At 36.7% G+C, this 15,134-nt stretch overlaps 1 protein-coding gene across 1 annotated transcript in view; it reads right to left on the bottom strand.

Annotated features, from left to right (window-relative positions):
• The window catches only part of eys (eyes shut homolog), a 458,209-nt gene that overhangs the window by 334,342 nt on the left and 108,733 nt on the right, over positions 1-15,134 (bottom strand). Inside the window, exon 16 of the mRNA XM_034921306.2 lies at positions 583-705. Within this exon, the coding sequence (XP_034777197.2) occupies positions 583-705 (123 nt within the window). The remainder of the gene's footprint in view (positions 1-582; positions 706-15,134) is intronic.

The following is a 15,134-nucleotide window of genomic DNA, read 5'->3' as shown; positions in this document are numbered from 1 at the left end:
CAATTGTACCTTCTTTCCTTTGCTGTCTTCCACGATTAAATCCTTATGGTCACGGGCATATTCGTCCGGGTCTTCTGTGTGTTTTTTTTACATTTCATCACAATTTGCAATTCTGTTTTAAATTCCACGAGTGTGATAAATACTATTAAACTGTAATATGCCTTTAAATTTTGCAAGCAAGAATAACCCTCCGCTTCAAGTAATTGTGATCTCATTTTAAACCTTGCAAGCATGTTACAATCCTCCAATAAAAATGTAGGAATGTGCTGCCACTCAGTAGTTGGGGTGGGTTTAAAGTATTCAGAATGAATCAATGCGAGATACAAGTCAGAGCCCAACTGCACTGGGGAATTTTACATTTTTTGGTAGGTTACTGTATTTTATTTATTCTTTTCACGGGGAAAGTGGCAAATCAACAAACTGAGTAACCATTTTTTGTGTTTTTTTCCGGTGTTTATTGGCTGTGCACCGATTTCATTTTTTTGTATTGGGGGTGTTGTATCGTTTTATCGGTTAAAACCAAAATTCAGAAGCCCTAATTATGATTCATTACAGTCACATAAAGGAAAGAAAAGGACTCACCTTTTTCACATATGCAAATGACATTCTGACCCTCTTCAGTTTCGGTGCATTCAGTTGTATGTGACTGGCATAAATCCATACCACACAGATCCAGATCAACTGAGCAGTCTGTTCCCCCATAACCTAAGATAAATACAGTCAGTTCACAGTACATGCCTTTATCAGTAAATGGCTGCATCACTTGTAAAATATATAAGAGGTCACAATGTTCTGTTTGTATTGAAATGATCTACTCAGCAACTATGACAGCAGGAAGTAAATGAGAGTACACTCATGTGAGGGATTTCATGCCTGATTTTAGCATTGGATACTGTAGCACATTTCCAGTATTATTTCTGTTTGATGTTATTCTCTAAAAACCTAGTTAGGGACCATAAAATTGAAATTCGGAAGCAGACTATAAAACACACAATTCTAAATGCCAAACACATTTATGGCTGTTTTATGTTTTATTAGCTAAAGACACCCTTTACACTGCAGATTTATGGTAGCACTGATTCTTTCTTTAGCACTCTACCCACAGCATAGTATGCTAATTGAGTGAATCACTGACATAAAGGCCTGTCTTGCAAAGCTGATCTATATCCTATTTGTCTGCTACAGCAGAGGCAGTGTCTGCATCCCATTGATAAATGTTTACATCAATAGCTTCTGTTATGAATAAAACCTGTCCACATAATACAACAGATGCTTGATCAATACATGCAGTAAATGCAATTGTATCAGTTGAATACTGCATTAGGCATATTGGAACAAAAACAACTTATTTTCTTTAAAGCAAATGGTCATATTTGTGGTCTGCCATGAACACAAATGTAAATTATATGAAAGATGTTGATTATCAATCCACTGCACAATTGGTTTAGAAAGAACACAGAGAGCACTCAAAATAATATATATATATATATATATATATATATATATATATATATATATATATATATATATATATAACAAAACATATTGTGGCCAAAAAATGCAATAAAACTAACACTTAGTAGTAGTTTCTGATTTCACAACTGTGAGATTGCAGGTTCCAGATTGATTCTCCCTTAAAACCACATTTTTATTGATATGGTGTAGGTGTCCTTCAAGCTTTTTTATGCTTTTGCCTTTTTATAAGCCGCAAAACTAATAATTGGTCTGAGTTAACTCCTCCCCACTCCTTGGTTTAGTGTTTTAGGTGACACAATCATTACCCTTGAATCTGTTTTCCAACATAATATTTTGCATTTTTGAAACCAGCTGTATTTATTCCTGAAGTGAGTTGCAAAGGGTGACAGTTATGTTGCTGCTGGGTCTCAAAATGTCTATTAAAACTAGGGAAACCTTGTGAATTAGGCTCTTCTCGTAGTCAGTCAACAGCAATGTAATGACATCTCATCCCCTGATTACTGTAAACTGTGTAAGTGATGTAGTCGTACTAATACTATTGGCTGCAGGTGAGCACACATGACTACTGGTCACAACCTGAGGAATAATAGTACCCATCATATGAGACAGTTTGTGTAGATGTAGCTAAAATAAATCAAGGCAAATATCATTAAATAAAATAGCAAAAACGAGCCACTGGCCTTATGTACATAATATTACAATAAGCTGAACATATTTTCATCATAAAATAATATTTACTGAAAAACTCGTTGTATATGTCGCACTGGCATAAAAGTCGAGACGTCAATTTCAGGAAAACACCTTTTTTGTGTTTACAATACCTTTTTTTATAAATGTTTTTTTTTTTTTTTTTGTCCTACATGCTCAACACCGATAACTGAAGAAAATACACAGGTTTAGTTTCGAAATAACCCTTGTTGCAACATTGTATTCCATTAATAATTTTACAGTGTTTTCTTTTTTTTTTTTTGCTAAGGATCCCAGGGGTGGGTTCAGTCTGAATGCTGACAAATCAATGGCTCGGGAGGGTGTGAATAAGGAAATCCATAGAGATTAACAGCTATCGTGTTACCAGTGAAGCAGTATAGGTGTGACATGTTCATATCCTGAAGATTGATAACTTTAACCACATTTTTGTTTTCTCCATATACACGCGTCTGGGTCGAGAGGAGGTCAGTGAAGAGTCTGAAAGCTTGCCTTTAATATTCAAAACGACTAAGGGTATTGAGAGTAACTAATTAAAACTTTTAATTAGAACACTGGTGTTTTAATGTCCCCCCGCCCCTTCCGCCTTTTAAAGACCCTGCAAAAATGCCTAGAAAATCGACTTCAAAAATTTTTAAAAGCCTGTATTTTTTGCAATTTATTGCAAAATCCAGATAGATCAATTTAATGTTTCAGTGCCAGGGAAGTTATGACATTACATTATATTTAATGACACATGGCGTTTAGCCCAACAGAACACTTTGATTTTGTAACACAAGAACAGATTTTTTTTTGTACTTATTAATATTTTATCATACTGAAGTGGATATAGGTTATTATTATCATTATCACCATCATCATCATTATTATTATTGTTAATATTAACAGTAGTATATTATTATAACAGTTTTCCTATATGAAAGCCGATTGGCAAGTTAATACATTTAAAAGACTACAGATGTGCAAGCATGAAGTAAAAATGACTCTACTAGGTGGCTAGCTATAAGCAAGATCAACCAGCAAATCATCCACCAATGCTGCACAAGACAGGGCATCATTTCAAGCTACATTGAATGCTGTGTCTGCTATATACAGTAGCAGCAGAGGCTCCTTAGAGGAGGCACATTTAAAAGTGAAAAAATATATATACAGAACCCATTTTACATCATCTCGCTTATTATCACGATTTTTGAAAAAATCATAGGTTCTTTGAGAAATTACCTCTCTTAATATCCTCTAACAAACCCGCTTATTGTCACGTTTTGTGCAGTCTGTCAAATGCTGCGTGGCCGGGGTTTACTAAGATCCACAGGATTCATTTTCAACGCAACCAATAATCGGATGATAAACTAACATTTTTGTGGGATACAGTTCAGTTACAACACCAACGTCGCCAAATCTTTCTTCTTTAACATAGTCAGTCTTGTACAAATGCACACAAAAAAAGCCACCAAGTGCAACGCCTAAATGATAACTCTCATCAATCCTTTTTTAGATAATGACATTATTATTGTTATTTATTTCTTAGCAAACGCCCTTATACAGGGTGACGTACAGTTGTTACAAGATATCACATTATTTTTACATACAATTACCCATTTATACAGTTGGGTTTATACTGGAGCAATCTAGGTAAAGTACCTTGCTCAAGGGTACAGCAGCAGTGTCCCCCACCTGGGATTGAACCCACGACCCTCGGTCAAGAGTCCAGAGCAATACTCCACACTTCTGCCCATAACATAAACTGTTTAGTTCCAGTTAATGATACCAAATGTAGAGTATTAAAACACTACTCTTTAATTCACCATTTTTTTTCTCGCACTCGTAATGTGCTGTCATAGGCAAATGTGAAACCCGCTATATATCACGAATTATGCCTGCACGGCAATCATGATATAAAGTGGAGAGAGAGAGAGAGAGAGAGAGAGAGAGAGAGAGAGAGAGGGAGAGAGAGAGAGATGGGCTTCAGTGAGTTACCAGAAAATAATTTCTTCGAGGGTTTCTGTAACGTCATAAATTACGAGACTAAAGGTCGAGTAATTTATAAAGTGTCACAGAAACCCGATAAAGAAATTATTTTCCGGTAACTTTTTCCAACCATAATATGTGACATCATATTGCCTTATAAACTGTATCACAAGCACTGTGCTGAACTACTTGACACCACCCACTGATCACATATATAAAAAGATATTTTACTGTGTTTAGTCGTCACACGTCTCCACCGCCTCGAGGTAGCGAGTCGCACTTCATTGACGACACACAAAGTGTGTGCGTACCGCGTGTGTGGAAAAAGCTGCACATCTGTGCAGCCGCTGAAGCCCATGGCTGCGTGATGTTGTGACGTAGCAGATCATAATCTGTGCAGCAGAATGAGAAAAGTATTAGGAAATACTGGAAATTTAAGGTTCGAGTACTTTTTGGACTTGCCAGAATTACATTTGGCCATTTTAACAATTATCGAGATTGTACGTCGTACAAGGGTTGAAATACTTGCTAATAATACCATAATTAGCGTACGTCTGGCAGCACTGTCTCCTACTGATATTTTCCCTGGTGCATTCCTTGTACAAAACGAAGGAATTGATGGCTGTCAGGTCTAGTAGAGATAGAAACAGGCTTGTAAATTTAAAAAATTGAATATTGTAGGTTATATTCAAAATGTATTGTAAAAGACAGTCAAAAGGTGGGCGGGATTATAACTTCCTTATTTTTGCAATCCTGCCTTTCAAACGCCGTTAGGGTATGTAATACATGTATTTAGGAAAAGTCATAAACGGACAACCGCATAACTTTCAGACATGCAGAGTAATTTAAATTTGAAAACCTCAAACCGTCAAAATGACTGCCGTGGCGGTTCTAGTGTTAACCGGCCGTTGAAAAATTAACCATTGAAACAAACAGTGTCCTTAATAGGGGGTGGCCTTACTGTTGAACGTACACAGAATTAATAACATAGGATTTTAATTTAATTTACAGGTTAACACCTCATTGAATAGTTTTTCTTGGTATTTTTAAGTATAACGTTTTCTTTTTAGTAAGTTTTGGTAGATTTTCAGAGGAGTTTTTAAATGTTTGAAGGTTACAGCATGTTTATCGTGTCAGAGAGGTAATTGAACATACCTTTGATACTGGTGGGATTGCAGGTTGTAGCCTTAATATTGATGGTGACTAAGTGCAGCATTATTTATTTATTTATTTTTTGAAAAAAATACCACTAAAAATCAAATACACTTTTAATATAATATAAGAATCATTCATATACAGTGGAAACCAGGGTCAACTATTTACTCGGCACAGGACTGCTGCAGTGCAGCAATGCAAAAATCTCACAATGTTGCAATCCTTTTTTCTGTACCAGCTTAGCATCAGCTGCACATTATTAGTCCTGCTACCAGGTACAAAATGTGAGATCTACAACATGATTAAGTTTTACTGTAACTATTTAAAACCGTTAAACTCCAATAATACAATCTATAAATGATATAACTACTTGATAAAATTGTTCCCAATATTAATGTCCTTGATAGGGAAACAAAAATATATCTAATGAACCAGCGGCCTTTCAAAATGACATGATTCTTCAGTCTGACTTTAATAAACAGATGGCATTATTTTAGACCACGAAGAGTTTAAAACACCACCAGAATTCATACATGATAATCTTATTGCCTGAAACACATGAATAGTTAACAATGACAGCATTGGACAAACAAACAGAGACGGTTGACACAGTACCATCCAGTGATATACGTTTTGATCTTAGATTTCACATAAAAGGGCCAGTACCTACAAAATACTTGAATGTGATTCCACCACAACTGTTATGCAGGGTCCTGTTGGGAATAATTCACTTTACATGCGATAGCGTTTGCATATCAAAATTTAATAACAATGTATATCTTAGAGGCAGTTGATTCAGTTCACTATCAGGTACAGCTGCTTACAAGCATTTGCAGCTGGAAGGTTTGTTGCAGTCAGCTGGCACAACCATGGTGATGCAGTATGTTTTGATGTTCACACAGTACAGGAAAAAAAGCTGCATTTCTCTGACAAAATGATGTGTACTAGCAGATTGTATTTTTAAAAACAACCTTTTTTTGGACCAGACCGATAAATATGGCATTTTCCATAAATAGATAATGAAATAAAAAGCACACTGAATACATGTTCAATTTATAAGAAGTTTATAATGCATTTTATTCGTGGTCTCTGAATCATAGGCCTTAACGTCTTCTCCATTGCTGCTATGCATGATTGTTTTATCACCTTTTTATTTAAACAGAGACCATAAATAAAAAGGAACTTAAACTATATAATGTATGCTGAGCTACGGTACACTTTTGGATTTAATTCTGTAACACAAGGGAGAGGGTTTACTATCCAGAATATATTCTTCAGCTAATTTAACTCTCATATTTATATCACCTCTATCACCTCTTTTGACTTGCCAAACTCCCACACTTTTTTACAAAACTGTAAGACTCAGATCTTGTCTTTGACTATATAAAATATTGAGAAAATAAAACACATGGTGTCTGATTTTGATGAAACACAGTTAAACGCAAACGTAAGGGCAAAGTACTTTATTTCGCACTGGATTGTGCCATCCCTTTCATGTTGTGATTTTGAAGGGAGTTTACTCTGGGTGCTGGTGGAATTCTGTTAGCAAATCAGGAGCAACTGACACTGCCTTTAAGAAAATTGTAGCCCTAGCAATTGCCTTTGCTGTGATTTTGATGAAGAAAAAGCTGCGCTTTACTACCACAGGACCATTTGTTAATGCAGTATTTACAAATATGTACATTCATTGATGAATGTGGACTGCAGTGTTTCATTATATTTATAAACATTCATTTTTTTGTATAATTTCAGCCTTTGCAATTTTTAGCTTTTTTAAAATGTATAAGGTAACTGAAAAAAAGATTTGTATGAAACATAATGAAAATGCATAAGCCTACAACCTCATACTTCATATTTTCTGAAAGTAATTTTAGTCCAACGTGTTTTAAATGTAACTATCCACGTGTTATTTTAATGTAAGTCTTCCAAACATCTAACAAACCCGACACACAAAGAAAAGGTGCACTTAAAAATATCAAAATGATCTGCAATAAATCACTGAACGCAGCTATGAAATATGGGTTTTATATTATTTAAGAAAACTGTTTTTATTTTTTAGAAAACTTTAATATGCTTTATTTCTGTAAAACAGCTAAATGGGCTTTGTGGCAGGGCATGGCCCTGCTTGTAAATAGTGTGGTTTGTGTATTGGTGGTGGTGGTGGTTGGCAGGGATGGGGTTAATTTCCTATCCCTGCCAAATACAGGTGAGAATGTGGCTGGAGCCTTAATTGAATGATTAATGGTTAATTAGGCTCCAGCCACATGGTATTTAAGGAGGGGAACAGGATTTGTTTGAGAGGAGGGAGTTGGGTGAGTGTTTGCTGCTATTATAGTGAAATGGCTAATGCTGTGTATTGAAACTGTGTAGTCTTTTGTTTGAACCGTTATTTTGGCCTTTGAGTGGGTTATTTTGTTTCTGTGTTTGGTTCATGGTGTTCGTGACTTGTTTTGTTAAACCTTTTTATTGTACCTGTGTCAACTTCCTGGTCTGGGACATCATAGCTCAGCTTTCCTGTCACAGGCTTTTAAATTGTAAGTCTTATGTTTTCATTTAAAAGTAGAAGCAACTCCTCTATTAATGTAAATACATTATGTATAATGACTAATGGTGTGTCCAGCATAAAATACTTTTTTTCATTATAGATTTAATAAAGATGTGTTGCTTATTAATGTTGTGATCTTGTTTGTATGTTCTACTTGTAAATTTAAAAGAAAAGAAACAAGGCTTGGCCAATTTAAAAGCCCACTTAGTTGTTCAACAGAAAATTAATTTAAATAAATTATTTATTTCTCAGCTGACAGCATGAGAGAAATAAATCAGTTTTACTATTAACATGTTTCTCAGTTGTGATTTGAGATGCACAAATGGCTTAACAGGTATCAATTGAATTCCTAAGAGTATAACAGTTGGGATAAAAACACCAACAATTAGAAGCCCTATTTATAATCCAATCCTCTCCATACCAGTAACAGCTACTTCACCATTTATATGTAGGACCATTTTTCTTCCTCGGGGAGGTCTTTTTCATTTCCCTTCTTTAAATTTTGTTCTACTTGTTAGATCTATCCATTTCTTTCTTATTTTGGCTACTGTTCTCTGCTCCTCCTCAACAATGTTCACTGCATCTGTGATCATCTGCCACTTTTCTTTTCTCCTGCCAAATAGAACATTATTTGTATTGACCAACTATTTCAATAATTGTCAATTTCTTCTTTTGGAAAAGTTACTGATTTCTCCATGCAGATCACAAAAGAGTGATTACAGACAGAACTGCAAGTTTAGTCCAACGTTGGACTGAACTGTACAGGCAGACTGGTCTGCACAACCTTAATATTTTTAATGCAGCAATTTCTTAGTGCTTACTCTAGCCAAAAAAAAAATTCAGTCCACAATCGCATTTAAAAATACATATCCTGTTTATTCTGATTGCTGTATGCTGATCAAGCTTGAACCGCACATTTTATTGTATTGGTTGTATTTGTAATTTCTAAATTATTATTTCTTGGCAGATGACCTTATCCAGGGCGACTTACAATTGTTACAAGGTATCGCATTAATTTTACATACAGTTACATTTTACACTATCTTTTACATACAATTACCCATTTAAACAGTTGGGTTTTTATTGGAGCAATCTAGGTAAAGTACCTTGCTCAAGGGTACAGCAGCAGTGTCCCCCACCTGGGATTGAACCCACGACCCTCCGGTCAAGAGTCCAGAGCCCTAACCACTACTCCACACTGCTGCCCCTATAAATTACTGCCCCTAGTAAATTTTGGTGATGGCCTCAATGGGTATATTTCCTGGTTAAATAAATAAAGATGAACCCGCTTTATATCATAATTGCCTTGCAGGCATAATTCATGATATAAACCGGGTTTCACATTTGCTTATGACAGCACATTAAGTGCAAGAAAAAAATAGAAAGAAAACTAACGGTGAATTAAAGAGCAGTGTTTTAACTTAAAGTGATACTGTGAATTCCCGAACTGTCCGGTCAAACCCGGACAGGTGGCTATCGTAACTCAGGGAAGATGGTGTTCAATTCTCAAATGCTCTGCAACCCCCGTAAAACAACACCACACATTCTCCCCATTCACTAATGGTGTGACCCGTCCCGTTCCCCTTATAATACATGTACATATATAAAAGACAGACGAGACAAAGTGAACAGACAGCAAGTCCTGCAAAAGCAATAGTCTGGTTCGTTCCAATATATTTTTTTATTTGAAAGTAAAAATATATAAAAGCATGACGACCTTTATGTACAAAAATCTTCTAATATACAATTGAACAAGAACTGTTAAATATTTGTTTCATACAGTATTAAATGGCAGGGTTTATATGGAAATAAATAAATAGTCCATGTATTAATTTATTTCAATATTTATATTAATGTATTTATTTGTTTTACTTTTACCAAATATATAGGCTATCCTTTCAGTATAGCTAATTCTCAGAAAGTAATGTTCCTTTTTGTCCAGTGGGGACCACAAATAGCATTACTCTCATCAACCAGTTTCGAGAGAGAAAACCATACTTCCTTGTGCCAATAGGGACTACAATGAGCGTTACACTGACAGGAAACCAAAAATTTTCAGAGCTCAAGATCAAAATCTCAGAATGAGGATGATGAAGATGAATGATGGCTCGAAAAATCTTAAATATAACAGTCCCAAGAATTCTCAGCTGGCTGACTTCATCCTTCAAAATACTGCTTGTCTCAACTAATCGTAGCACTGACAGTTAACACGCTTGCAAACTGAAGGTTATAGGCTAATATCCCACATATACCAGACAGTTTTTTTATACTTGTTATAAATATTTTTTTGCAAGCAAATGTTCAATTTTAAAACAGAATAAATCATTTAATATAAATGATATAGACGTCACAATAAGTACGTTCCCTAGTATATTTCCATGTTGGCAAAACAAGTTAATTGTCATTAAACTTGGATTTCCTGTAATTACATATCCATGGATAAAAGTGCCTGGGGTCTGTAAAAAAAAATAAATAAAAAAAAAAATTAAATAAATAATAAAAAAATAAATACGCCAGAAGAAGAAGAAAAAGGTGATGGACATTACTACCTTACTTTGGTGACTTATTTCTCTTACTGTATGACTGGTATTGACTTTTTTTTTTTACATTTCATCTAAGAGTGTTGGGAACTACACATTAAAAGTTGATTTAGTTTTGCCTCCCCAATACCTCAAACACATAAAGTACCTGTGCTGTATAGAGAGTTACTGGCAGTTCTCGCTCTTCACTGTAACTTGGCGCGAGGAACTACAGTTACCCTCTTTTGTTTATTATATATATTATTATTGGTTTATTTAGCAGACGTCTTTATCCAAGGCGATTTACAGAGACTAGGGTGTGTGAACTATGCATCAGCTGCAGAGTCACTTACAACTACGTCTCATCCGAAAGACGGAGCACAAGGAGGTTAAGTGACTTGCTCAGGGATTTGAACCGGGGACCTCCTAGTTACAAGCCCTTTTCTTTAACCACTGGACCACACAGCCTATATATATATATATATATATATGCCTACAGAAAGTCTACACCCCCTTTCAAAACGTTCACCTTTTGTTGCCTTATAGCCTGAAATTTAAAATGCATTAAAATAGTTTTTTTTTTCATTTATCTAAACATCCTACCCCCCAAGTGAAAAAAATATTATAGAAATGTGTACAAAATTAATTAAAAATAAAAACTGAAATAGCTTTGTTGGATAAGTGTCCACCCCCCCTTGTAATAGCAATCCTAAATTAGCTCAGGTGTCGCCTTCAAAATCACACACCAAGTTAAGTGGCCTCCACCGGTGTTAAATTGTAGTGATTCACATGATTTCAGGATAAATTCAGCAGTTCCTGTAGGTTCCCTCAACTGGGTAGTGCATTTCAAAGCAAAGACTCAACCATGAGCATCAAGGAGCTTTCAAAAGAACTCCGGGACAAAGTTGTTGAAAGGCACAGATCAGGGGATGGGTGTAAAAAAATATCAAAGGCCTTGAATATCCCTTGGAGCACAGTCAAGACGATTATTAAGAAGTGGAAGGTGTATGGCACCACCAAGACCCTGCCTAGATCAGGCCGTCCCTCCAAACTGGATGACCGAGCAAGAAGGAGACTAATCAGAGAGGCTACCAAGAGGTCATTGGCAACTTTGCAAGAGCTACAGACTTTTTTGACCAAGACTGTGCATGTGATAACAATATCCTAAGCACTCCACAAATCTGGCCTGTATGGTAGGGTGGCAAGAAGGAAGCCATTACTCAAGAAAGCCCACCTTGAATCCCATTTGAAGTATGCAAAAAAAAACACTCAGGAGATTCTGTAGCCATGTGGCAAAAAGTTTTGTGGTCTGACAAAACTAAAATGGAACTTTTTGACCTAAATGCAAAGCATTATGTTTGGCGCAAACCCAACACAGCACATCACCCAAAGAACACCATCCCTACTGTGAAGCATGGTGGTGGCAGCATCATGTTATGAGGATGTTTCTCATCGGCAGGGACTGGGGCACTTGTCAGGATAGAAGGGAAAATGAATGCAGCAAAGTACAGAGAAGTCCTTGAGGAAAACCTGCTGCCCTCTGCAAGAAAGCTGAAACTGGGATGGAAGTTCACCTTTCAGCATGACAACAACGACCCAAAGCACACAGTCAAAGCTACACTGGAGTGGCTAAGGAACAAAAAGGTAAATGTCTTTGAGTGACCCAGTCAGAGCCCCGACCTAAATCCAATCGAAAATTTATGGCATGACTTGAAGATTGCTGTCCATCAACGCTCCCCAAGGAACTTGACAGAGCTTGAACAGTTTTGTAAAGAAGAATGGTCAAATATTGCCAAATCTAGGTGTGCAAAGTTGGTAGAGACCTATCCTAACAGACTCACAGCTGTAATTGCTGCCAAAGGTGCTTCCACCAAGTATTAACTCAGGGGGGTGGAGACTTATCCAATTATGATCTTACAGTTTTGTATTTTTAATATAGAATTTTTTTTTTCTCAATAAAAACTTTTTGTATGGTGTTTAGATAAGTGGGGGAAAAAAACTCATTTTAATGCATGAAACTCTGCGGCACTGACACAACAAAATGTGAACAAAGTTCAAGGGGGTGTAGACTTTCTATAGGCACTGTATATACTTTTATTTTGACTATTTGATAAATGATTATGCACAAATGTTGGTAGTTTTGCTTGATTATATGTTGTTGACCTATTGCACCCATTCTATTATTGCTAAATTAAAAATAACACTTACTTGGGCCTAAGTTTCCTATTTGAATTGCTGTTTGCACATTTTATATCTCTCACAGTAAAATATCTTTTTATATATGTGATCAGTGGGCGGTGACAAGTAGTTCAGCACAGTGCTTGTGATACAGTTTATAAGGCAATATGATGTCACATATTATGGTTGGAAAAATAACATCTCGGGTTTCTGTAACAATATAAATTACTCGACCTTTAGTCTCGATGAAATTATTTTCCTGTAACTCACTGAAGCCCATCTATTATTCTCTCTCTCTCTCTGATTTATACTGATTTATAAAGTACAGTAAAAAAAAGGTGATAATTGATGGGAAAATAGTACTGTTAATGATAAAATAATAATCAACGAAAATAATTAAAATAAATGATATATAAAAATATATATAAATATAAATAAAAAATAAATAATACATTTCATCTCCTCCCAAGTTGTACTCCTTATGTAGAGTGTCAGTGCGTGCCCCTTTGGTTGTGGCAGGCAGCCAGGGGGGCTGTATGTCCCTCCCCCAGGAGTACAGACAGTTTTTCTGGGTCTGCCATGTTTGGAAAAAGTGGATGGGCATTTACCATTTTATTAAAGAATACTTCCCTTGTTCGGTTATATTTCTTGCAGTGTAGGAGAAAGTGCATCTCTGTCTCGACCTCTCCTGTCTCACAGTGACCACAGAGCCTGTTCTCTCTGGGCAGCCAGGTCTGCCTGTGTCGGCCTTTTTCTCTGGCCAGGTTGTGGTCACTGAGCCTGGATCTGTCTCTGCTTTGTATCTCTGACAGTGGAGAGATACTCTGCTAGGGTATAGCTTCTTTTTAGGGCCCGATAACAATCAAGTTTATTTTGGGATTTTGTTTCTATGTCCCAATGTTTCATATAGTTGTTTTTGGTTTGTTTTATAATTTGGTTTACTCTGATTGGGTGCTGGTAAGCAGTGTTGACCTGAAGCTGGTTTGTGTTAGCATTAGTGGGGGTCAGTGCAGTGAGCTTCAAGGCCAGCAGTCTTAGGGGACTCTTTTCAGGGCTGAGCTCTTGGGTTTGGAGGGCCTTATATTGGAGTGAGTCTGACTCACTACACCACTTTGAAGAATTCTGTAATATAAACCCTCATGCCAAATCAAATGCTTTTTTTAAAGTCAATGAAACAGGCAAAGATTTTGCCTTTACTTTTTTGGTGTACATGTTTGTCAATTAGGGTGTAAATATGATCAGAGGTGCGGTGATTTGGTAGGAAGCCAATTTGACTCTTACTCAAGACACTGTTTGGTAAGGAAGACTATTATGAGGACATTGATTATACTATAGAATACCTTCCCCAGATTACTGCTCACAGATGCCTCGGTAGTTATTGGGGTCGATTTTGTCTCCAATCTTGTGAATTGAGGATATACAGTGCCGTGAAAAAGTATTTGCCCCGTCTGATTTTCAGCATTTTTTGCACATTTTTGACACTGAATGTTATCAGACCTTCAACCAAAGCCTAATATTAGATAAAAGGGACCCTGAGTGAACAAATAACACAAAAATTTGATACATATTTCATTTATTTATTCAAGAAAGTTATGCAACACCCAATGCCCCCGTGTGAAAAAGTAATCGCCCCCTTAGACTCAATAACTGGTTACGCCACCTTTAGCAGCAATAACTGCAACCAAACGCTTCCTGTAGTTATTGATTAGTCTCTCACAGCGCGTGGAGGAATTTTGGCCCACTCCTCCATGCAGAACTGCTTCAACTCAGTGACATTTGTGCATTTTCAAGCATGAACTGCTCGTTTCAGGTCCTGCCACAACATCTCAATGGGGTTTAGGTCTGGACTTTAACTAGGCCATTCCAAAACTTTAAATTTCTTGTTCTTCAACCATTCTGATGTAGACTTGGATTACAAAGCTTTAGAAATGGCTTTGTAACCCTTTCCAGACTGATAGGCATCAACAACTTTTTCCGGAGGTCAGGAATTTCTCTTGTTCATGGCATGATGTGCCTCTAGAACCTGTTTGCTGACAACTTCACTCTGATGGTAAGGGCCAAAGTTAGTCAGATTTACATTGGGCAGGGCTGGCCCAAATCAAGCCTGGTTGTTAACCAAAGTACTCAAACAGCTGACCCTAATTATCCCTTTAATTGGGTTGAGTTAAGGGGGGGGGGGGGGGGGGCAATAACTTTTTCACACCTGAAGATTGCATGTTTGATTACCTTGCACACCAAACAAATGAAAGAAGCACCAAACTTTGGTGTCTTTTTTTCTCTTAGACTCCCCCTATATACTACTACAACCCACTAAAAAATCTGACCAAATACAATGTGAAAAATGTGCAAAAATGCAGAAAATCAGACAGGGGGCAAATACTTTTTCACGGGACTTTAAGCCCATGGTTCCAGATGTCAGGGACGTAACCAGTACTTAGTACCATGTTGAATAATTTAAGCATTACCTCTTGTAACTCAGGGCTGCAGTACTGATGCTGTCAGGGCCGCAAGCTTTTCTGGGTTTAAGTGCCTGGAGCTTCTCAGTTAACTCTTGTAGGGTGATTGGAGCATCAGTTGTATTTTGGTTT

This window comes from Acipenser ruthenus, chromosome 5 (assembly GCF_902713425.1).
Source record: "Acipenser ruthenus chromosome 5, fAciRut3.2 maternal haplotype, whole genome shotgun sequence".
NCBI classification, from domain to species: Eukaryota; Metazoa; Chordata; class Actinopteri; order Acipenseriformes; family Acipenseridae; genus Acipenser; species Acipenser ruthenus.
This window is presented reverse-complemented; position numbering and strand designations above follow the sequence as displayed.